At 41.3% G+C, this 25,674-nt stretch overlaps 1 protein-coding gene across 13 annotated transcripts in view; it reads right to left on the minus strand.

The window, feature by feature from the left end:
- Positions 1 to 776: 776 nt before the first annotated feature.
- The window catches only part of TCOF1 (treacle ribosome biogenesis factor 1), a 61,062-nt gene continuing 36,164 nt past the window's right edge, over positions 777 to 25,674 (minus strand). For 7 of the 13 annotated variants that reach the window (XM_083354350.1, XM_083354345.1, XM_083354344.1 and 4 more), the window contains 5 exons: positions 20,275 to 20,464; positions 16,870 to 17,349; positions 9,608 to 9,678; positions 8,582 to 8,615; positions 5,625 to 6,142 (listed from right to left, as the gene is read on the minus strand). In XM_083354350.1, the coding sequence (XP_083210476.1) occupies positions 8,586 to 8,615; positions 9,608 to 9,678; positions 16,870 to 17,349; positions 20,275 to 20,464 (771 nt within the window). In that variant the 3' untranslated portion in view covers positions 5,625 to 6,142; positions 8,582 to 8,585. Of the gene's footprint in view, positions 2,683 to 4,761; positions 5,078 to 5,624; positions 6,143 to 8,581; positions 8,616 to 9,607; positions 9,679 to 10,196; positions 10,323 to 16,836; positions 17,350 to 20,274; positions 20,465 to 25,674 lie in introns of those variants that run through there. The other 6 variants (XR_014491413.1, XR_014491414.1, XM_083354347.1 and 3 more) reach the window with 6 other exon arrangements.

Below are 25,674 nucleotides of genomic sequence, written 5' to 3' on the forward strand. Positions count from 1 at the left end.
AACTGTGTTGAAATCCCACCTATCTGGAGATACCAGGTTAAGTAGGGCTGGCCAAGGGTTACTGTAAAGGAGATAAGCTCCATAGCTCCTTAACGTACTCCTTATTTCCCAGCTGATGCTATCCACCTCTGATTCAGAAATGCTAATAATAGCGACTTGTATCTTACATTAGCTGTAAATATCTACAATACAATAAAGAGTTGCAGTTCAAATGTTCTGAAGAAAAGGAAAAAAAAAATATCTCGACTGCATCCAATTGGCCTAATATACTGCTGGATGTGTAGGTTTCACAGATTCCAAACTTGATAATTCTTTCGATGCAGCTCCAATTAGATTGCAGAACATATAAATGTCTTTACGCTTCATAATGCTGGAACAAAAAAAAAGCTTTTTAGATATACGCATGTGTGAAGAACACATGTATGGATATAAAAGCTAAATGAGCAACTTGCTTGAATTGGTTTGATCAAGTTTATTGTAATGGTACCTTAAATATTTACAGCTGTGCATTAAATAAATGTTGCTTAGAATAACTTGCAGGGCGAATGGTCTGAATAAAAGGAGTTTGTGGCAGTACATGGGTAAGTGAATAATGCTATAGTAATCCATAGGATATGATTAAAACATACATGATTGCTTTGTATCTTGAAAATATGAGATGGACTTTCCCACTTTAGAGAAACCAAACTAGACTAAGATCTCTAAAAAAATTAATAGTTTTGTTTCTGGAACTATGTGGTTACCATTCACCTTTTTTCTTTTTTCTCCTTAGAAAATATGAAACGAGGAGGCCAGCTCATCAGCCTAAGAAAGCCAAATTATCTTCAGCTTGCTTCACTTTTGCTCTGCCTGGATGTTGATTTCCTGAATTATTGTAGTAGCAACTGCTTTTAGATTTATCAGTTTAAGAATTATCCTTAAATGGAAAGGAGGGAAGGGTGAAAAGTAGCTTAATTATTACCGAGTGCAAAATTATTCTTTTAGAAAAGTGACTTATGCTTATTCAGGACTTTAACACACAAGCAAGAAATTTAGATGTTTCCCTGTATAATCAAGTTCCCCCCACCACCAGATTTTAATGGCTAATCGGTTGAGAAGTTCATTCATTGCAAATATTTCATCATCAATCCTGTCCCATAGTTCCATTTGCCATCAAATAGGAATTTAAAACATGGCAAAGATGACATTTCTCCCAAATGCTTTCTTTGCAAGGTTTATTTCCCTCAGATTGCCTCTCCTGATTTTACAAAGCCCGCCTGTTCATATCATTTATTTACTATTTATACGATTAGAACAAAACTACTAAAAAAGCTTTCCTGAACAGATCCCCACCAGATGCATTGGGATTACCAAGGTCAGAACCCTGGGCTAGCATGTAGGACAATGTTTCTGAACCTTGGCAATCTAAGATGGTTGGGTTCAACTGAGCCAATGAAAAACACTGCTCTAGGGATCTTGAAGGTTGCAATTACACAATACATTTGATAGACGCTAGGATGGGGAACATGCTTTACAAGGAGACATCCTTACTCCACATTGGACAACCTTTCTAACTGGGTGGCATAGATAGCTTATTTTTTCCCCAAGAAAAGCTTAGTAGAGTATTAAACTTTAATCTGTGTGTATGCATGCCTTCTTTAGTAGTATCTTTAACATAAGAATCTTTAGAGTTGTTATTGAGCAAGTTAGATAAGCAAAGAAGTTTTTAAAACATACTTCTAATTGATACTCTCAAGTTTATACAACCAATCCTAGTCTATGTTCTGTTAATGATATACACTGAATATATAATCACTGATAACAAACTAAGATGATTTTAATTATAAGCTTCTGCAAAATAAAAAAGTAACCAACTAATGAAGCACTCTTCTGCTGAAGTGGATGATTGACCCTTTCATATTCTAGCAACGCGCAGGCTGCCTGAATATCCCCTCCTTTGAAAAACTGCAGATGCAGAAAGAAGATGCTGCGGTATTTTGCTCAGTAATTGCTAATGATGCTATTATTCCTGACACGCTCATTTGCCTGTGCAATCAGAAGGCAAGCGTGATGGGGATGCTGCCTTTCTTTTGGGCCACTGCAGACTTCAGAGAAGGGGATCTATATAAAGAATGGCTTACACAGAACATCCCATGCATGACCTTCAGAGGCACGTTGCAACCATTTGAATGGGCTTTCTTCCAGAATAACAGTGCAAAGGATTGAGGCCATGGTTAAATTCTTAAGAGAAAGTGAACCTTGCCAGTCACCTGTTTTGCTGACATCCACACTAGGTTGACCGCCACAAGGTGCAATGTATAGAGAAGGGTTTAATATACTTTGGTCAGATCCAGTGGATGCAAAATGCCACTGCACAGTTATGCAGGTGTGGATGGAGTAATTACAAGGATCAAAACAAACACTTGGGCTTACTTAAAAATACTTATGTGAAGAACCCGTTCCAAACACGTTTCCCCTTTTGTATTATTGTTTTCATATTTTGTAACAACATACAGTACTGTCTCTGGTAGCCTAATACATTAAACCAGCTGTCCCCAACCTTTCCTGCTCCGTGGACCGGCAGTAGCAGCGGGGGGTGGGGGAGAAGAGGGGATGGTTTTTAGCGCTCACCTGCCCCTTGCACGATTTGGTTCCCAATGGGCCAGGAGCAGTACCAGTCTTCAGACCGGGGGTTGGAGATCCCTGCATTAAAGCATAAACCAAATATCTGCCATTTTTGCCTACGCAGCTAGTTTGTGATTTAGGGCATTGTATGAACAATGGTGGCTGGATGGTCACTGAAGCAGTAGGCGTGAGCTTAAATGGACTCCAGAAGATGGTAGAGGACAGGAAGGCCTGGAGGAACATTGTCCATGGGGTCGCGATGGGTCGGACACAACTTCGCAGCTAACAACATGAACAATTGTATGACGCGGTGGCTCAGTGGGTTAGGATGCTGAGCTTGTTGATCAGAAGGTCGGCAGTTTGGCGGGTTGAATCCCGAGTGCCGTGTAACAGAGTGAGCACCTGTTACTCGTCCCAGCTTCTGCCAACCTAGCAGTTCGAAAGCACGTTAAAAATGCAAGTCGAAAAATAGGGACCACTACGGTGGGAAGGTAACAGCGTTCCGTGCGCCTTTGGTGTCTAGTCATGGCGGCCACATTACCTCGGAGACATTCTCGGACAAGCGCTGGCTCTTTGGCTTTGAAACGGAGATGAGCACCGGCCCCTAGAGTTGGAAATGACTAGCACGCATGTGAGGGGGAACCTTTACCTTTATGAACTGGGGAAAAAAAAACCTTGGCAAACAGTACACAAGTGGGTTAAGCCGCTATAACCACTTTTTCAGCATAACTGATTGTGATGGCTAGTGGATCTCTTGGAGGAATGAAGCAAATGGGTACTAGCCAACATGTCAGAGTTAATGTGGAAATAATGAAATTTGTAGCATAAAGCCATTTCCCATGCTTCAAGACTTGGTTGAAGAAGCTTGGAGGGAGACGACTGCAAGCACAGCAGAAACTCCTCTACTGCATGCCGAACAAATGTCCTTTGAAAAATTGGGCATATTTCATGAAAGTTTTCCTCTGGCTATTCATACTAAGTTCCTAACAAAAGGGATGACCTCTCCCAAGCCTTTTTCTGGATATGTAAAAGAGGCATTGGGAACTAGTGCAGATCTATCAACTGCTTCTCTAGAATTAGAGCAGGTATCATCAAAATGTTTCATAATTTATTAAATTTATATGCCACCCTTGTCTGGATGGCTTACCCTGTGGACATAAGTAGATATTAAAACAGCATAGGGCATTTGAAACTCCATGGGATATCATGGGCTTTTACCAAGGTGCCAAACACTAGCCCAGGGGTCGGCAACCTTAAACACTCAAAGAGCCACTTGGACCCGTTTCCCAGAGGGAAAATAAATACACTGGGAGCCGCAAAACTCTTGCGCGCGCACGCGAGGGGGGGGGAACTTGACTGAAGAGTTTAATTAAAAAGAAATAGAGGCTGCTGTGCATGAGTTCTGTCTCTCTCTCTCCCCTCCCCCCCTCCGATCTTCTGCTCACCTGGCAAACTGGCTTCACGCTGTTCTGGACAAGCTGACACACATTCTTATTGGGCTGGCTCTCTCTTATCCTGCTTTCTGCTGCTTCCTGCGGAGATGCAGCAAAGGCAGGAGCCCTGCCCAATAAGCTTGTCAGCTTCTTGAAGAACAGTGTTTTACACACACACACACACACACAGAGAGAGAGAGAGAGAGAGAGAGAGAGAGAGAGAGAGAGAGAGAGAGAGAGAGAGAGAGAGAGAGAGAGAGAGAGAAGGGAAGCGAAAGTGTCTGTCTCTGTCTCTCTGCAAATGGCTGGGAGCCGCGGGTTACCGACCCGTGTACTAGCCCTTCAGCACCACAGAATGGAGGATGTAACCCAACCAAAAGGACTAGAATCATAGCAGAACAGACTCCCCATCCATGACTGAAAGGAACTGAAAGAACTATCCCCTTCCATTCTCTAATTCGGTTCTTGGCACAGGTGACAAATCAAGACGTTTTCAATCCTACTTCACCTTTTTAAATTAAAAAAAAAGGTGAGATCTATGTGGATCTTTAGTTGCGTCATCCTCTTCTGAATCACCACATGCAAAAAAACCCCTACATCTGAGACCTGTCTTTAATTCTCCAGTTCTTCCAGGAAAGGTTTATTTACTACGAGTCTTTTTCTTTCCTAGAATGACACAAGTACCTTTTTGACAGAAGCATTAATTAATTGTCTTTCTCTTGGGTTTCCCTCCTTCAGGACAATGTAATAAGGTCAGCTGAGACGCGCACAGAAGCAGCAGGTAAAATGCTGCTGCTTTACATCTTTTATATCTAAACATTAAAAGGAATCCAAAATAATACAAACGGTTTTCAAGGTCAGATAATTATAACTTCCCCGACATCACAAAGTTCTGTGTTGTCATGATCTAGTGGGGGAGGAAGAACCTTAATGTTTCAGTGGGTTTCTTGGTTAGACTGCAAAGGAGTAGCCTCCTTTACCTGGAACAGTCAGGTTGGAATTTCCTATCAAAATTGTTGCAGTGCCGTCAAGCATCACTCCTAGTACAGAACAGGATTGGGAAAAAAAAAAGAGTTGGGTATGAAAACAACAACAATAACACGGGGGCATTACTTTATAAAAATTGCAGAATCTAGTTGCTTCTCGTGCATAATGTAGATGCTCTTCACTCATAACCTGGCTGCTTTTGAACAGATACCACTTTGCTTCCGGTATTCCACTCTGCAGACATTTTTAAGACCCTTGTGGGAAGTATGAGGTTGGAAATCTATATGGAGGTAGAGTGGGAGAGGCACTGGTGACTGGATGACTTAAGAATCATTTCCATATCTAGGACTAATACAAAAACAACTCTTAGTCCCACTAAATATTAACCAATCAGAGGAATACAGAGTGAGATTCCATAAACTTTCCTATGAAAATTTGAGGCCTGAGAACCTGGACTGTCTCAAAATTAAACAGGCAAACATAAAGCATGACCATATTCAGTATGAGTTCACAGAGGCTTGCCAAATCATCAGCGATGTGCAGGTGTGGTGGAAAGACTGCACTCTTTTTTAGGTTTTACACACACAAATCTGCTTTTTTCAATCAAAATCTTTTATCTTTTATTAATAAAAAGAGGAAAGATGAGACAGAAAGCCAATCGAGAGACAACACAATTTTGTACATGCTGGACATAGAGGGACAAACTTCCTAAAAATGAAAATAAAAAGTTGATTAAAAAAAATTAGCAGGAGGGAAGGGATGAGGTGTTACTTTAAAAATATAACTCTTAAGTGTCAAGGAAAGGGAAGAAAGGAAGGAGAAACAGGAATTTAGAAATTCTTCAGTAAACAAAATGAACTTTTTGTCTCTGCACATGCCTCTTCTGAGATCTCTTCAGACATCCAGATCACTTTGCTCAATGGTACAAGTTGTATCCTTCCACCAAGCCCATATCCAGGTCACTTGAAGCACAGTTTCTTAGCTTTAAAAGTCATCAGTAAAAATAGTTATAAATTAAATTCAATCTCCGACATTTGGTTTTGTTGTTTAAAAAATATAAATGAATAATTCCTTTATGATGAACGTACTTTCATTCTTCACCTTGAATTACAAAGCCACTGCAGAGAGGAGACAAAAGACGAAATTAGGAAAAGCACCGCGGTGGTGAAGTGGGAGAACATGTGGGATTCCTATACTTTTTTTAAAAAACAACAACAACAACCTTTAATTGCTCTACTTTAGAATTTGGCAATCATGTTGGGCTGAAAGAAGAAAGTTTGTCAGGTCATCTCAAAAGTAAGGTGGTTAAAAGAAGAGTTTCAAATTCCAAAAGAATTTGGATATTCAGCAAATCCAGAAAAGACGACTTGTCTTTTTCATCTCTGATTGAAGTTACCTAAAATGGAAGGTACCAGAAAATCTTGAAAGAAAAGCTAAAAGTAGCAGATGTAAAACTTGATGAAATCAGTAGGTTCTCAAGTTCAAAGCTATGCTCATCCGAGTACAGAGAATTTTGGTAATGCAATTTACAGCAGCCCAATGCCCTCCAAATATGGGACCAAAGCTCTAATAGGCTGTGATGGATAATGTATTATGGGACATTAGAAGTCAAAAATACCTGGAGGTCATCAGACGGAGAAGAGGTGTAATTTATAAATATCTAATGTAAACATGATGTCTACGATGCTAAGGTATTGGTTAAATTAATTCAAACCCCACTACATTACAACCATAAATCAATAAACATAATAACTAATATAGATAAAGTAAAACTGAGATCAATTTCAGCTCAACTCTGATAATTACAAACATGCAGATTTTCTGACAGCATCACAGGAGTAATTTGCCGTTGCTTTCTTCTCCTTTCAATCAATTTTGACTCAAGGTGCTTTCAAACACACTATTCTTTGGGAATAAGAAAGTTAGCCACTGCCTTCCTCTGGATTATTTTTGTCTGTCTTCCTAACCCGGATGACTGCCCAGTCTGGCCAACACAAACCAGCTAAAAGCCCTCCAAAATATCTTAAATACAACAGTCACTTTGTAGGGCAGACAGGCAGGAGATTAGCAGAGCGCATTCATGAACGCAATGAAAACTCCTTAATTTCACAACACTTGGACAGACTCAACCATAGTTTCAACTGGGAAACTGAGAGCATCCTAGGCCAAGTCAAGTTGAAAAATGCTAGAGAATTCATGGAAGCCTGGCATTCAGACAAATCAACCATGAATGGAAATAAACTGTATTTACACACCATTTAATGGAGACAATAAAAAATCTAAGAAAGATATAAAGCTATTGGAACACATCCTCTCCACAGCAACCACTATCCAGATAAGCAGGGATTAACAATCATGCAGGTAACAATATCCTAATCAAGGAACTACCAAGGAGAAAACCACAGCCCCACCAAAAACTGGCAGCGTAAGGTGCTCTATATTAATAGGGACCAAACTCCGCATTCACTGGCCCCGATGTTACCTACTTGGATAATGAAATGTCTGCAAGCAAACAACTAAGCCCAAAGAATAGCAAGGACTCCACAATACAACCCTGAGCCAGAGTGACTCCCTATTATTGTAACGATTGAACGATTTCCCATCAAATGATTTCCCTGCTTAATTTTGAAGATAATACCTCCAGGATACGCATGGCTCCCAATCCCTTTGTTTCTCTCCCAGAAACCCCCTTGATTGTGTCAAATTTTAGTTATGCAATTCCTTGATATTTAGAGGTGGGGGGGGGGGGAAACAGAAAACATTTGTGCGGGCTGTACAATAGGTTGACTCATTTCAAAACAAATTTAGAACAAAATGAAAATCCTGATCCCATCTTACTTTTTCTCTTTGCTCCTTAGCCCTTCCACCGCATATTAAATACATTCCCACCTCTAACAAGGACTAGGGGTGACATGATATCAATGTTCCAATATCTCAGAGGCTGCCACAAGGGAGTCAAGCTATTCTCCAAAGCAACTGAAGGCAGGACAAGAAGCAACAGATGGAAACTAATCAAGGAGAGAAGCAACCTAGAACTAAGGAGAAATTTCCTGAGAGAACAATCAGTGGAACAACTTGCCTTGAGAAGTTACGTGTGCTTCAACACTGGAGGTTTTTAAGAAAAGACTGGACAACCATTTGTCTGTAATGGTATAGGGTTTCCTGCCTGAGCAGGGGGTTGGACTAGAAGACCTCCAAAGTCCCTTCCTACTCTGTTATTCTGTTATCTGATTTACTGAGTTTATTACAACTTGGACAATTATTGTGCAAGCGTTCAATTTCTATTTTTTTTTTCTTTCAAGCGCTGCTGGCAAACTAGTGGAAATCATTGTTAAATTCTGGAAGAAAAACTATTTCTTTCCCATTCACCCACTTTGAACCCAGTTTCACCTAACTGCCTTTCCTGGTCTGATAATCTCTTGACATACCTACAGCTCCTCTTGTTCCGACTCAAAACAGGAAAGAATCAAGGATGATGGCAGTTATCATCTGAAGGGCAATAGATTAAGGAGTACTCATCTAACATATAATTTGCAGGGGTGGCTCAGTATACTTACATGTTCATGCCTCTTTTTGAAGGTTATCCATTTTCTGAAAGAATCACAAAGCAAATGATTTCAATTTGTTCTTTTCACACATAACACGGAGAGATAATAGTGTGCTAAGAAATACAGACTGTGCTGGGGGGAAAAAAAACACACCACCCAGAGTCTTTTCAATTCTTCAATGGAAAAGAACTCAGTTTCAAAAGCAGAGTTTGGCTTTCACTTGTGTTGAAGAAAAATACATTTCTGGGGAAAGAGTAGACTACCTTTGAGTAAATACATTCTGAAGGTTCTGGAGGGTGGATAAAAGCTAAGCAAAACAAGCCGAACAAGAGTAATTTGCCCTATTCAACTTGCGTGCAAGAGAACAGATGGAATGTGTTTCATGTTAAAGAATTCTTGACCTCTAAAATAACAAAAACAACAATAAAACCTATTACTTCCTTTCTGATTTGGTTTAATCCCTTCCAATCCTTAACTCGGGAAGAAGTAAGCCTTTTAGATTATATTAGGAGAGTCATTTGATATATTACCCAATCCACTATCTGGGCTAAAGTACTTCTTCCCTAAAGAGGTCTGCTAGAAGCACTGTTTTTGTACATAAGATAATTACTCTTCCATTTAATAATTTTCCTCGTCCATCACATTAATAACAATCTAGGGAGTTTTCTGGGGGCCACGTGTGGCCTCAAATTGTGCACCTCTGCTCTGAAAACAATTTTGGAGCATAAAAAAAAGTGGCACGTCTGGAGATAGCTCTATATACACAGTGAAGTAAATATACGTCTCTGAGTCAGATAAATACAGAATGGTGAGAACAGTTACTCAAAGTCTACTGATCTATTCAATATGTACCTGCTCAGGACTTGTAACTAAACCAATTAATGGTGGGGTGATTTTCCTTCAGCTCAATCCTGTATTGGTTGACGATTAAGGATCATCAAATTACCAAACTTAATTTAAACACCAGACGAGTTTAATTTGTACCAGACACATATGCCACACAAACAATTCGAAACAAGAATATTTTTTTCCTACCTTCTTTTTCTTCTTTTTCTTCTGTGACCCATCTGCATCAGGTCTCTCCACATTTTTCTTCTTCTTTTTCTCTGTAAGACATTTAACAGTACAGGGTAAACAATTCAGATTACGTCTTTAAAAAAACATTCTGGGGCCACATAAAAGCACATTCCCAGTTTTGAATGATTTTAAGTGCAGGACCAGCTGTACCAAATCCCCCAAGATACTTTATTTCTTGGATTCCAAAGCCATATAAGGAAATGATTACTACAACATGTTAAGAACCTTCATATTATGAATGAGTGCTGAGGCTGTGCTAGAAAAATCTAGGACTGTCAGTTGTCTTTCTGCAAACATCCAGATTTACACCAGAATCCCCTATTTATTGCATTTGGAATTTTTTTGCTAATATTATATGCAGAAATATCTTGATTTGAATAGACCCGCATTTAGCAGATTTCAAGAGCAATGGAACTACTTGGCATTCAGAGATTCCCCACCCACCCTTCCAATAAGGGATAAATGCACTGCAAATGAATATTCCAGATGAGGCGGTTAAATTAATTTTCCTTCATTTAATCCTTACAGAGCAATTTATACTACTTGCCTATAAACTGCCCCAGTAATGTACTTCAAAACCTTCTCCTCAAATGGGCCATTCAAATGAGGTTTCACTGTGTTGTGGCTGATTTAATCCACGCACTGAGGTCTCAGGAATTTATTTTCTCACTAACTAGGATAGCAAAATAAGGGGTAGAATAAGGAATGGCAAGAAAATTTGAAGGATTAAGCAGCTGAAGACAGCCCACAAGAACTTTTAGTGATTGCCTGCTGACAGGGACAAGCACTGTGGAGGGGTGGTGTGGGGTGAATAAAACAGTTTTTATGGTCCTCACACTGCAAACTTTATTCAAGCATATCTGGAATGTTGAGGGCAAGTCTGGGAAAAGTCCTGCCTGAGTAGGGGGTTGGACTAGACCACAGGTCTGCAACCTGCGGCTCCGGAGCCGCATGCGGCTCTTTCAGCCATCTCCTGCGGCTCCTAGTCCTCTGCCATGTGCAGTCCAAAAAAAAAAAAAGTGGGACTAAAAAATTTCAACCAATCAATTCAAATATGCAGGGTAGGTGCATATCTCGCCTTGGCTCCACTCTTCAGTCAAACCCTGTTCTGCGCATGCGCGCATGTACACGTATGTGCACACATCTTTTGCGGCTCCCAGTTTTTCCTTTTGTGAGGGAACCGGTTCCGAGTGGCTCTTTCACTGTTTCAGGTTGCTGACCCCTGGACTAGACGACCTCCAAGGTCCCTTCCATCATCATCATGGATAGCCAGGGTGAAACCAAATCTGCTTCACTATCTGGACACATACATTAAGACACAGCATACACCAGCTGACCATTTGCAGCTTCCTGGCTCTTTTTGTAGTTTTAAGGTAATAACTACAGAGATTGCTCCATTAATGGAAATAAGATGGTGCTCCTCTGATAATTTAATATTTTCAGCATCTATAATCTAATTTGGCAATGTATTTGTAGTTGAGTTCACTATGTATTATACACTCATTCTAGAGTGACTTCAAATAATTGAAGAGACAGTATGGCTGTTACTTTAAAAATGCCGACTAAAAATCCTAATCCACCCTTTCCTAAACTGTCACCCTCTGAATATGTTGAACCTAGTTCCCTAAAGTCCTTGCCAGCATGGTCAAAGGCAGGTTGCTATGACTACTGTACAATGAACTCCTCCCCACCCCCCAGTGATGGAGAGAGAATTTATAAATCATGATACAGGCAAGGAAAGGTGGAAGCCTCCAAAAATAAAAATAGAACAACAGAGATAGTGCTAGGGGAGTAGAAAAAGGACTCTGGAGAGAAAAAGAACATAGTTAACTCATGTTTAGGTTCCCACTTCTACAGATATATTCTGACTTTTAAGGTCAGTGAGTTTTTCAGAGAATTCGTTGACAGGAGAGACCAATACTCAGGGTGCCGTCGGCCAGACAATGTTGGCTGGCGACCCCCAGGGGGAGGGCCTTCTCTGTGGGAGCACCAGCCCTTTGGAACCAGCTTCCCCTTGAGCTTCGGATGGCCCCGGACCTCTGGTCCTTTCGCCGCGACCTCAAAACTTTTCTCTTCCATCAGGCTGACCTGGATTGATGATGGGTTTTTAAATATGTTTTAATTTTTAATTGTAGTTAATTTATTTTGGGGCTGTTATTTAATTCGTTTTTTAATTTTTGTATTGTTGTTTTTAATGTTGTAAGCCGCCCTGAGTCCCTTGGGAGATAGGGCGGCATATAAGTCCCAAAAATAAATAAATAAATAATAAATACTGCCGATTTAGACTAGAATCTCCTTGAAAGACGTAGTAATGTTAGTTTGGACAAAGGACCGCAAAAGAGTAAGAGGAGAAATTGAATGTGACCCTTGTAATTAGCCTTTCAAATTAGAAGACACCAGGTAAGAAGGGGTACTACTTAGTCCAGGGGTAGGCAACCTCGGCTCTTTTATGACTCATGGGACTTCAACTCTCAGAATTCCTGAGTCACCTGACTCAGGAATTCTGGGAGTTGAAGTCCATGAGTCATAAAAGAGCCGAGGTTGCCTACCCCTGACTTAGTCGCAGTATGTATGTATGTATGTATGTATGTATGTATGTATGTATGTATTTATTTATTTGACTTATATACCGCCCTATTCCCATAGGACTCAGGGCGGTTTACAGGGCAATTAAAACCATACAATACAAAAGTTAAAATAAATTTAAAACAATTAATTAAATTTAAGCCCAAAAGTTAAAACTTTAAAACCCAATTAAAAACCCCTCAGTCTAGGCCTGACAGCTATCTTGGAGGTTCACTACAATTTAACAACAGATCCATATCCTAAAAGCCCTGATTAAATACAGGTCAAAATTAAGCATAGAGATATATATAGTTTGGGGATTTCTAAAAAATGAGAGCTCATCTAGAAGACATTCCCCCTCCCCCACCCCATTATGAGCGATATTTGCTTAAGAACGTGGGTCCCAAATGAGAGCTGTGGATGAGTTAGATCTAAAGGAGCTTTCCCCAACTTCAGATCTGTTGACTATCAAGTTTGTACCATGTCAACTGAGGACAGTAAGACAGGCTGTGGAAAAACGGCATTCATCTCTATGGCTTCAAGGCAACTTCCAACAGAAAAAGCAAACAACTTTATCAACAGGTAGGAAGAATCTACCAGAATAGCCGTAATTTTGTTAAGCATGGCTGCCTTATATTGCTAACCAATGTGACAGTCAGCAATGCAATTAAGTATATGTACAGAATGTGCTTGAAATATGAAATATACCATCTCTCTGTTATCTTAGCTGGTAGACAACTACAACAAAGCTTGTGGCTCAGTCTGCTTTCAATTAGAAACATGTGCCAAAAACAGTTCAAATCAGAGGGCAAAAGTATTAAGTGCATAAGCTATATTGAACTGTAACACAGAGAAAATGCTTTGGAAAAAAAAGTTCCCTCTAAGAGATTTGCATACCTTCACCACTGAATGTTACCTACTGATATATAGAGTCTGAGTGAATGCACAACACCAAAGAGTGGTATCGTATTTGTTCCATTTGTTTCATAAACAAGCATCCAACATTTTCCAATGTGAAAAAGTAATTCCTCATTTCGAGTAAAAAACAATTCAAAGCAACTTGGTCATTGGTATGAGTGCATCATTACACAATCAAGATCAATTTGAGATAGCCCTGCCAAATATAAATCACAAACTATGAGACTCTGGTATTCTTACTACACAGATTTTAAGGGCATGTCGTGCCCTATTCAAAAGAAATTTCTGAAGACTTCCATTTTAAAAAAGTCAAAATCTTATCAGTCTGAGAATGGTTACAAATCCATTAAGCCTTCACCAGAGACTAAATCTTGAATTGGAGATCTGGGACAATAGTGAATCTTCCCAAGATGAGTTACCTTGCTGACATCACAACAGTGCAGCATAAATTCATCCAGGGAGTCATAAAGAATTGCAAAAGAACCTCTATGATTTTCCAGTTCCCTGTTATCTTGACTGAAGTCAATGTTGATGACTCCATCAAAAAAACACTGCTAAAAATGGGATTAACTGGAGAATAACAAGTCAAAGCCACTGCTGAGAAAGAACGATGGGTCACCTCAAATTAGCCAAAATATAGTTTGTCTTCCACAGAAACGTTCTATCAACAGATGAAGCAAAAATGGGTACATAGGAAACCAAGTATCGTTTTCCAAAATAAGAACCTCATATCAACTATTAAATATGGAGATGACAATGTCATGAGTCGGCAGGTGTTTTTTTTTGTCTCAGGACCTGGATGATTTGCCATCATTGAAGGATGTATGAGTTTTACATGATAATATCACCTAACTATTCTGTTAGTTGAAGCTGAAATTCATAAATCAATGATCCCAAAGGTACAAACTTACAAGGAAGTTTAAAATATAATGGAAGGAGGAAGATAAGATTCAATATTTTGGAATGGCCTAGCCAAAGTCCAGATCTAAACCCCATGGAAATGTTGTGCAGGATTACGGAATGAGCAATAAGCCATGGAAAAATAAGCCAGAATTCTCACACAACAATGTTAGAGACACATTGCCAATTACAAAAAGAGGCACAACAGTTACTGAATCTAAGATAGCAATTATTTGCATGTTGGGTCACTTTGTTTCTGAAGTACTGTAAAGGAAACAAGCATCAAAAGTCAATGCTACTTCTGCATTTTTGTCTTTTTATGTGTTTATATCTGTATAAATATATTCTATCTGTTTGCTCAGATTCACAGGCCATCCTGGCAAAAATAGGATAGAAACCAGAAAATCTAAAAGAGGGCAATATGCACGCAGAGTAGAATCGATGGGTGATTTTTATACATGATAAATAGTTTCTATCCCCTTTTTTTACATGTACATTTCTAAAGCGTTATAGTCTATTCTTGTGCACATTAGTCAAGTGAAGCAGAGTATGAAGTTTTAATTTTTTCTTCCTTCCTCCCTCAATAGAGAGGATAAGATCAGCAAAACTGAAGTCTCCATACAAGAGCCTCTTCCCTTCTTGTTCTCCAATTGCTAGAGGAGGCCTGTGGCCATTTCTGTTTGGAAATTCGGCAGGAAACTCTAATGTCTCGGCAGGAATGACTGAGCTGCTCTTTGAATAGCAAGATTGATGGTGTTCTAGCAGCTCCCTCTCTCTTAAGTGTTTGTAGCAGCTCTCTAAATGCAGCCTTCTTAAGACTGACTCCTCTACAACGATATTCAGGATTTATTCAGCTACTGCTGAATATGACCATTTAGCAGCCTTTGTATCTGAAGGATCCTTTTCTGCTCGATCTGTGAAAACTGTCAGCATATGCCTGAGCTGGGAAAGCTGCCTCCATTTCACTTTGAAAGCCATGCAGCGAAGGGAAGCCATTTCCTAAGACATATCCTAGCTCGGCTCTTCCGCCTCCTCCATCTGTTCTAGCCAGAAAATCGGAAAGAAATCATTGGTAATTATCTATCAAAACAGGTGAAACACAGGAGGAGGGTTGTATTTTGTACCCAGGACAGCATGTGCTTTTTTTCTAAAATACAGGGAAGGGCTGTAATACCTCCACTTCATAAAGTAGAAGCGTTTCTACCAAAAGCACGGCTCCAGCTGGGAACACTCAGGGGTTTTGAACAAATCCCAAAAACCAAAGGACTCCTTGTTTGGGATGGTGCCTGAGGAAAACCAATCTGGTGGGCTAATTCATACGGGGATAAAGTAAAGCAGCTGATTTAAGCTTGTTTTTAATTTTAGTTCTGTGTTGATTTAAACTCTGTTCTTCTATATTTTTTTTTAAAAAAACCCTCTAAAATAGGAGAGCCGCTTTGGTATAAGGTTAAGGCATCAGGATAGAAACCAGGAAAGTTCTAGTTCTATCTTAGGTACAAAGCCAGCTGGGTGACCTTGGGCCAGTCACTCTCTCTCAGTCCCAAGAAGCAGGCAACGGCCCACCACTCGTGTGCTCACACAAAAGTGCCTATGATCAAAATAAGGGACATTACAGAGCAATCACAAAGTAGGTCCGTGTAACACCACACATTTTAAGGGAAAGTATGAAGCAGTACATCCAAACGTTCTGGACCAATCCTGGACGGAACAAAAAGGAAGATGACCCTGAGGATCAGGGTGGGATCAGATAATTTGCAATCAGTTCAGATCCTGGGGCTCAAAAAGGACTGAGGGCACCATAGAAAAGGGGAAGTAGTTAAAGCAGACTAAGCCCATACAATGAGGAAGGAAGTGGCTGAAAAAAACAAAACAAAGCAAAGCAGAATGTTAAAAAAACAGACCTAAATATACCTTCTGAAAAGCCTTCTTGCCTATCCTTTTCACTTAATTCTTTTTCTTTGGAGTCATGTTAGGATAGCTTCTTTCCACAAGTATAAGGTGGGGACATCAGTGTGTTGCATACGGTGGTGGGATTCAAATATGTGAACAACCGGTTCTCTGTGTGGATGCCGCTTCCGTAAATCCATTCTTGGCCCGGGCAACGCAAAATTAGCTACCAGTTCTGCCAAAGTGGTGCAAACTGGCTGAATCCCACCACTGGTTGCATATACTGAATACACCTTTCCCCACTACTCCCCTTTACCAGGCATCTTCAAACTTGGCCCTTTTATGACTTGTGGACTTCAACTCCTGCCTGGCTGAGGAATTCTGGGAGTTGAAGTCCACAAGTCATAAAAGGACCAAGTTTGAAGACCCCTTCCCTTTACCAACACAACAAATGAATTGGTAACAACTGCTTAAAGGTAAAGGTAAAGGTTCCCCCGCACATGCGTGCTAGTCGTTTCCAACTCTAGGGGCCGGTGCTCATCTCTGTTTCAAAGCCGAAGAGTCAGCGCTTGTCCAAGGACGTCTCCGTGGTCATGTGGCCGGCATGACTAGACGCCAAAGGCGCATGGAACGCTGTTACCTTCCCACCGTAGCGGTCCCTATTTTTCTACTTGCATTTTTACGTGCTTTCGAACTGCTAGGTTGGCAGGAGCTGGGACGAGTAACAGGCGCTCACTCTGTTACACCTGCCAAACTGCCGACCTTCTGATCGACAAGCTCAGTGTCCTAACCCACTGAACCACCGCGTCCCTTAGAACAACTGCTTATTGGTAAGCAATACCTCTTTACCACATGGGGGCAGCAGAATGCACTAAATAATGGGGGGGGGGGAAAGGGCCAGGAACATTAATCAGCACCTAGCTTTGTTGGAGTAGGGATGGGGTTCTCACTTTTATCAGACTTCTTTTCTTTGCTATCTTTTTTCTTTGTGGATTTGGTACCGTCTGAAGACTTGGGTTTGTTCTTCTTCTTCTTCTTCTTCTTTACCGGCGCCTCTTCCTCGCTCTGCACTTTAAGCTTCTTGGCCTTTGAAACCTCAGGGCCAGCGTCCCCATCGGCCTGTTTCCTTTTCTTGGATGGCTTCTCTTTCTTTCCAGTTTTGGACGTCTTGGCCTTTGCCACAGGGTTAGCCCGGGCATCTTCTTGGGTTCCTTGCTCCTTGTTCCCAGGGAGAGATCTGAACAATGGAGCAAGCGATTCTGGCAACGGTGCCGCAGGTGTCTCTCGGGCTTGGCCATTGCTCTGAGCCTTTGCGGCAGCTTTCTTGGCTGGGGGCGGCTTGGAGCTGGTGCTCTCCAGTCCTCGCTTCCCTGGCCCCTTTCCCTTAGCAGCCGCCACTTCCTTCCCAGAAGAAGGCAACGAGGTGATCTCTGTAGAAAAGGAAATATTTTTTTTTTACAATTAAGCCACTATTAAGAACCTGATCCCCGTAGAGTAGCACTGCCAAAGGTAAAGGTAAAGGTTCCCCCGCACATGCGTGCTAGTCGTTTCTGACTCTAGGAGCCGGTGCTCATCTCTGTTTCAAAGCCGAAGAGCCAGCGCTTGTTCGAGGACATCTCCGTGGTCATGTGGCCCGCATGACTAGACGCCAAAGGCACACGGAACGCTGTTACCTTCCCACCGTAGTGGTCCCTATTTTTCTACTTGCATTTTTACATGCTTTCGAACTGCTAGGTTGGCAGAAGCTGGGACAAGTAATAGGCGCTCACTCTGTTACACGGCACTCGGGATTCGACCCGCCAAACTGCCGACCTTCTGATCGACAAGCTCAGCGTCCTAACCCACTGAGCCACCGCGTCCCTCCAGCACTGCCGATTTGTGGGTAAATTATTCCAACTCAGCATCAAAATACATGAATGACTATGAATGAAGGATATTTAAAGAAATGGCCCGTGTTCATAAGCTATAAAAGCTTTTTGCTCCCCCATGCTCGGCTGCTTTGCAGCTGCTGACTGAGCATGCTGCAAATCCAAGGGTTTACTCAGTCATGGCTATATTCCCATTTCTTCTTGCTCCAGGAAATCCTCAGCTACAGGATTCTGTCTTCTGGTTGTGCAATTAGTTTAAATGCCATTTCCCCCCACTTAACGCTTTCCAGATATGTTTGTCTTAAAATTACCAGGCAACTTGGCTAATGGCTGGGAAGTATGGGATTGGATTTTAATTTTTAATTTTTTTTAAAAAAGAGGGAATCATGTCAATGTTACCTTAAGGAGAAGATTTCTGTAGTGCGCCTATGCACATGTTCAAATATGCCACATGTAAAAGTATCTGTTAAGCTTCATGTTCTAAATGGTTAGCCTTTTGATGATTAGCTTTTAGGCTGTCATAAGACTCTTTATAAGTCAAACGGTCCCAGAAATAGGAAGAATTCAGCTTAGCATTAACATGATTCCCCAGTGCTGCTAGAAAACCAAAAAGGGACCCATTTCAACAACACCTTCGGGCAGCCCATTGATCTTTCTCTTTTCACACAGTCTAGAACTTTGGATTGTGGTTTTTTTTGGTCAAGCTTTCACAGCCACCTCCATTTACAAGCTAGGGAATAATTTAAGCAGGCAGCAAAGGAAAGGGAAATCTGACATGTAAATATGGTAACTATTCTATCTGCACGCACTCCTGGGACTAATCTGCAAAACCTTATTCTCTTTGGGCCTTCTTTGAGCACACAGTAGAAAAACAGTTTGGCATATTTTGTAGATGGAAACTAAAGTCTCCCAGTGTGGGAGGCCCTTATTTTAATCATTTGACTGAAGGGCAGAATTTGTCCTTTTCTTCAGACATGAATGAACCTGGTGATACGGTCTGCAGAATCAAAACTCTCATTTTAGATGCTAGGATGGTGATGAGCCATTTAAAGATGGCCAAATGAATTTGGACTACATGAGCCATCCTACACCTCCATTTAGGATACACATCATAGAATTAGATCAGGGATGGATAGCCTGTGCCCTATGGAGGAATATAGCTCCCTGGATTAATTTTTCCAGATCTTCCTTGTCCATAAATGGCTGCACCAATACTTGGTGGCAAATTGGTGATTTTGAGCACTAGGCATTAAAGAAAAAGAACAGAGGCTCAAAATAGAGGCATTAGATCTTTAGTGGGTTAATAATAATTTTGAGTAGGAAAACATTATTCTAAACACTTCTCAATGGCCCCAAATTTAATCCCACCCCATCACACCCCTAACTCCTTCATCACCTCAAAGCCAAACCCGCCAAATTGAAGAAAGGAAATAAACCACGTTTATTGACTGGAAGTTGCCCACATGTGTCTTAGACAATTTTAGTGTAGGTATGAGATATCTTTTGTATCTCAATGTTATGCAATGTGGAACCTTGTCACATTGATTTGGACTATCAGAAATGTAATTATAACACAATCTGGACAGTCAGTGGCCTCATACAACACCATCTAAGCTCAACACTGTATTAAATAAGTTCAGCAATAAAAGTACAGTATTGGGCAACTGAAGATTTTTTTAGGACAGTATTTCTCATCCTCAGCAGCTTTAAGATGTGTAGACTTTGTGGACTTCAATTCCCAGAATTCCTGAGTCAGCATGGCTGGTTCAGGAATGTTGGGTATTGAAGTCCACAAGTCATCAAAGAGCCAAGGTTGCCTACCTCTGCTCTAGGCCCTGTTCAAGGAAAACAATCTAAAGCACTTGTTAAGGCCACCTGGGAATTCCAGAAGTTGCAGATGTGACACATTTGGAAGGAAACCTGGGGAAAGGCTTGGCCTAATTAACTTTCAGGAAAGACATACTTTCTAATTTACAGAAGTCTGTTGTACAGTTACACCTAGCTAGATGTATTTCTATTCTAATCTGTCCCAATTAAAAGAAAAATGAATTTTATCAGCACAACGTCTTCCTACGTAATAAAAGATCTTTATCTCAGAATTTTGGCTTAAAATTTAGACTAACAATTTGAAAAATGTTGCATTATATTATTATTTTTACATTAAGAATTTATACATTCCCTAGTCTCAGATGCTCCATAGCCACCAGAGTTTGGTCTAGTGCAGGGGTAGGCAACCTCGGCAATTTTATGACTCATGGACTTCAACTCCCAGAATTCCTCAGTCAGCTGACTGAGGAATTTTGGGAGTTGAAGTCCATGAGTCATAAAAGAGCCGAGGTTGCCTACCCCTGGTCTAGTGGTTAAGGCAGCAGGCTAGAAAGCAGGAGACCGTGAGACCATTCAGGATTACCCAGATAATTCCTAAAAACTGCCTTTCTTTTAGTCTTCTCTACCAACAGTTCCCTGAAAGCCAACCTGTTCCCTCACCTTCACTATCGCTTGAAGAGCTGTCAGTCGAAGATGAGCTATCAGCAGGAGCCGGCTTCCCAGAAGACTTTGCTTGAGCACTGACAGTCAGACTACTAACTTTCCCGGAACCCTGTTTGGATAGCAGAGGACTTGCTGCCACAGCGGATGCCTGGATCTTGCGAGGACCTGATAGCCCCGTTAAGAGAGACTAGGAGGGGAGAAAAGAGAAAGAAATCATGTGCGCACATATGATTAATAACAGGGGCAATTAACAGAGTGATGTATCGGAGTCCCTTCAATTAGCAAAACTGATCAATATCGGTTTAGTTCAATACTTTTTACAACTTTGTAGCAGTGCTGACATGTGAAATTTGAAGAAGTATTTTTCAACTTGTTCCTCTGAAAAGGAATTTCAGCTTGTCATTCTGAATGCTTAATTCATGAAGGCTGGGGCAAATAGTATGTGTTGTGTGTTTGTGTGTGAGAGAGAGCACGTAAGAGAGAGAGATGGCAAGAACAAAGATCTACCAGAGAACTAAACTTTTATTGTTGCCTTCCAAGTCTGATGTCGATTATCCTGACTGGAATTTGGGAAAGAGCTCCACTCTCAGTAATGTATGAAAGCGTCTGGATAAGGAAGGCTGTTTTAGATGTATTATTTATTAAACAAATGTATATAGCCGCCCAAGTCAGACATATAAAAGATCTATCGCATAATAAAACCATTTTAAAAACCCTATTGCATCCTCCATGATAGTAACAGCACACTTAGATTAGCCACTCAATCAGCTCCATTTCCATTGGTGGTCCCCAGGTCCACTGACATAGCCACTTCTAGGGCCTTTTGGAAAAGAAGCAGGGTGGGGGCCAATCTTATCTTGGGGGGAAAGGTTGTTCCCTAGAGAAGGCGCCATCTGTCAGACCTGCCCCAGTCCAATTTTTTAGGAAAGAAAGACCCTCGACTCCATTTGGTTGAAGTGACATTCTTTTACTAAAAGATGTTAGTTGCAGTAGAATCAGGCTAAAACTAAATTTTCAGTGCCCAAAAGATACAGAGAGTTTACCCGTATCCTAGCCCTCCCCCCATGACCAGTCTCTCTTCAACCAATAAGAGTTCACCTAGGTCAGTGGTCCCCAACCTTTGTAACTTGGCGGTTTGGCTGGGGGGAAGGGAGGGGAACTGGGCTGCACATGCATTCGGCCGACATATGTGCGCGCCGGCCTGTCGCTCCCCTGGCCTGGTTGGGGACCCCTGGCTTAAGTGTTTTGAGAACGCTGAGATGTTTAGGCTAATTCACATTCTTTCTCAGGCTGCATGGCCTTGGGTGCTGGCACAAACTGGTTCCAACCTGTCCTGCTCTTTGCTGTCATTCCCTACTCCCAATTACCCATCACTACACAAGCAGGTTGATTGCCCATCTGTTCCTTCCACCCCCACAATGTCTCCTCCTCCCTCCTAGCCTTTGATGGCAGGATGCCAGCAAGGCATCAAGCTGAAGATGGCAGACCTGAGAAGGCCCTTTTTTGTGGTCTCATCAGATGACAAGCCCTAATTGAGGGAGCCTGTAATATGCCCTGCCTTCCTGTCCTGGTGGGTGGGGTGGTTGCAATAGGGGGGAGGCAGTCTAAATTTAGCCAGTTTTCATTCCCATGGGACTCATGTCCCCCTGTATCATTTCTAAAGGTGCCTCTCGCAACAAGCTACTTGGATACATGAGTTTAGGGGGCAACATTCTGGCTGCAAATTGAAGGGAGAGGGCTGTCGAACTTAAAGTCTTGGTGAAAAAAAGACACACAACACAAGGCTCAAGCTGCGCACATATGGCCATGCAAGTGCAAGTTCCTTCAAAACTTTTGCTTTCTTCTTCTAATGAGCTCGTGAAGGCAACCCCTTCACAAGCTCATTAGATTTCTAATGTGTGGGCTAAGCCATGAAAAAGTGTGTAGGCTGCCAGCACAATTGTTCAAAAAAGGCAAACAGAGTTGGGGAGCTGTTAAACGCTTCCATTTTCTAGAAAAGGAGGGGAAGTATTTATATGTTGTATGGATTTATGACCTGCAGGATAAATTTGCTTCGCTGTTCTCTCCCTCTTAAATAGGCATATGGGAGGTTGTTCGGGATTACTACAGTCCCATAATTGCATGCAAGTCTAACGTGTCACAGATCTACAGCTGGTACCACACATTGCTCATAAAGACAACTTTACAGCTAAGGCATGGCTGAAATTGCAACTGAAAACTGCTGCTGTACGCATAGTACAGTTCCCCCTGTAGCCATTTAAAGCTCTGTATTTTTCATTTTCATTAAATCAATCCACCCACCCTGATCAGTATAAGTTCAGAAAGGCTGCTATCAACATGCTAACTGTGGAAGTTCTGACTTTGTTCAGAGGCAAATTGTAGGTTCATGGATTATGCAGACAAGCACACTTGTCAGCTCTCACGGGAAAGGTGATTTTACCATAAAAGAAAGACTATCTATCACTTTTTTTATTTACAATAAGTTTTATCTTTCATCTTACCATTCTAAGACCTTTCTTAAACTCTACTCTATTGTCCTTCATTAGCTCGGATTTATTTTTTTATTTTTGCCAGCTTCACCAAGTAGACTCTATATAGCAGGGGTAGGCAACCTCGGCTCTTTTATGACTCATGGACTTCAACTCCCAGAATTCCTGAGTCAGCATAATTGACTCAGGAATTCTGGGAGTTGAAGTCCATGAGTCATAAAAGAGCCGAGGTTGCCTACCCCTGCTCTATAGGAACAGAGTCTTTCAGCGTCTCCCTTGTAAACCAGGGAGAAGCTTGCCCAAGATGCTTTCTCGTTATTTTCCTGGCTCAGGCCACTTTTATCTGACTGCTGTCTCCGCAGCAGCCCTTCTTCCTGTCCTTTATGGCCATTCCCCGGTCTTCCAGAATTTCTGTCTTATTTTCTACTATTATTATTATTATTATTATTATTATTACGCTATTCTGCTTTAGTTCAGTTCTGATTACCTCCATTCTTTCTTCTACACCTACAGTTGCAAGAAAAAAGTATGTGAACCCTTTGGGATTACGTGGAGTTTTGCATGAATTGGCCATAAAATGCGCTCTAAAAGTCATGTAAGTCACAACAATAGAAAAACACAGTCTGCTTAAAATAATACTACACAAACATTAGCTGTTGTCATGTTTGAATTGAACATAAGATGGAAACATTCACAGTGCAGGGTGGGAAAAGTATGTGAACCTTTGGACTTAATAACTGGTTGACCCTCATTTGGCAGCAATAACCTCAACCAAACGTTTCCTGTAGTTGCAGATCAGACCTGCACAACGATCTGGAGTAATTTTGGACCACTCCTCTTCACAAAACTGTTTCAGTGTAGCAATATTCTTGGGACGTCTGGTGTGAATCGCTCTCTTAAGGTCATGCCACATCATTTTAATCGGGTTGAGGTCAGGACTCTGACTGGGCCACTCCAGAAGGCGTATTCTGTTCTGTTGAAGCCATTATTTTGTTGAATTACTTGTATGCTTTGGGTCATTGTCCTGTTGCATTACCCATCCTCTGCGGAGCTTCAGTTGGTGGACAGATGGTTGTACGTTTTCCTGCAAAATGTCCTGATAAACTCTGGAATTCATTTTCTCATCAATGACAACAATCCGTCCAGGCCCTGAGGCAGCAAAGCAGCCCCAAACCATGATGCTCCCTCCGCCATGTTTTACAGTGGAGATGAGGTTTTGATGTTGGTGTGCTGTGCCTTTTTTCTCCACACATAGTGTTGTGTGTTTTTCCCAAACAACTCAATTTTGGTTTCATCTGTCCACAGTATATTTTGCCAGTAGTGCTGTGGAACATCCAGGTGATCTTTTGCAAACTTCAAACGTGCTGCAATATTTTTTTTTTGGACAGCAATGGCTTCCTCCGTGGTGTCCAATGTTTTCCTTATTGTAGATGTGTCAACAAAAATGTTAGCATGTGCCAGAGATTTCTGTAGGTCTTTAGCTGACACTCTAGGATTCTTCTTTACCTCATTAAGCATTATGCGCTGTGCTCTTGCAGTCATTTTTACAGGACGACCACGCCTAGGGAGAGTAGCAACAGTGCTAAACTTTCTCCATTTGTAGACAGTCTGTCTTACCGTGGACACATGAACATCAAGGCTTTTGGAGATACTTTTGTAACCCTTTCCAGCTTCATGCAAGTCAACAATTCTTGATCGTAGGTCTTCTGAGAGCTCTTTTCTGCGAGGCATGGTTCACATCAGACAGTGCTCCTTGAGACCAGTAAACCCAAAATAGGTGTGTTTTTTTAAAGGGTAGGACGGCTGTCAGCAACACATCCAATATTATCACACTGATTGGAGTCAAGGTTGGCTCACTCCTGGCTCCAATTAGCTCTTGGAGAAGTCATTAGGCTAGGGGTTCACATACTTTTTCCACCCTGCACTGTGAATGTTTCCATCTTATGTTCAATTAAAACATGACAACAGCTAATGTTTGTGTAGTATTATTTTAAGCAGACTGTGTTTTTCTATTGTTGTGACTTACATGACGTTTAGAGCGCATTTTATGGCCAATTCATGCAAAACTCCAGGTAATCCCAAAGGGTTCACATACTTTTTCTTGCAACTGTATCTGTAGAGCCTAAATATCCCTTTCGCTATTTCCCTTCCTTCAAGACTTCCTTCCTGTGCATCCTATTCTAGTTTGTCAGTTCTCTCTTAGTGCTACTGATACCAGTCCCATCAACCAGCTCCTCCTCATGGATGAGATCCCTGCTGTCAGCTGGTTTGGCTGGGGCACCGCTTTCGCCGTTTCCTATTATTAGACTGGGGGCGGTGCTTTCCAGGCCTAGTGAGGCCTCAACTTCAGCCTGCTTAAGCCACTACTTGATCTTTGTGTTTCTCAGATCTTTCCTTTCCTGCCAGGTTTCTTTCACTGCCAGGAATCCACCTCCACTCCTTTTCTGGCTGCTCTGATATTCTTCCTTGCACGTTGCCCTTTCCTTGGTGTTTGTTTGCTCTGGGATGAAACCTGGCAGGAAAGGACAGAAACCCTGCTCTTGGCTCTGCTGTCACACTTGGCTCTCCATCCCTCCTTCAGGGCTGTCTTCTTCCAGGACTGATGTCTGGCTCCTTGTTCTTATCCCTTTCCCAACAACATTATTATTATTATTATTATTATTATTATTATTATTATTATTATTATTATTATTATTATTATTATTATTATTAAAATTTATATGCCGCCCTTCTCCCTAAGGACTCAGGGCGGCTCACAACAATAAAAAATTAAAAAAACATAGAATACAAAGATTAAAAAAGAATTAAAACAATAAATAAGGAAATAAAAAACAATTTAAGCCGATAAAAACCAAATTTATAAAACCACGGTCAGTCCAGGCCTGCTTGTTGGAACCACATCTTCAGG

The sequence above is a fragment of the Vipera ursinii genome (assembly GCF_947247035.1).
Source record: "Vipera ursinii genome assembly, chromosome: 2".
Taxonomy (NCBI): Eukaryota; Metazoa; Chordata; class Lepidosauria; order Squamata; family Viperidae; genus Vipera; species Vipera ursinii.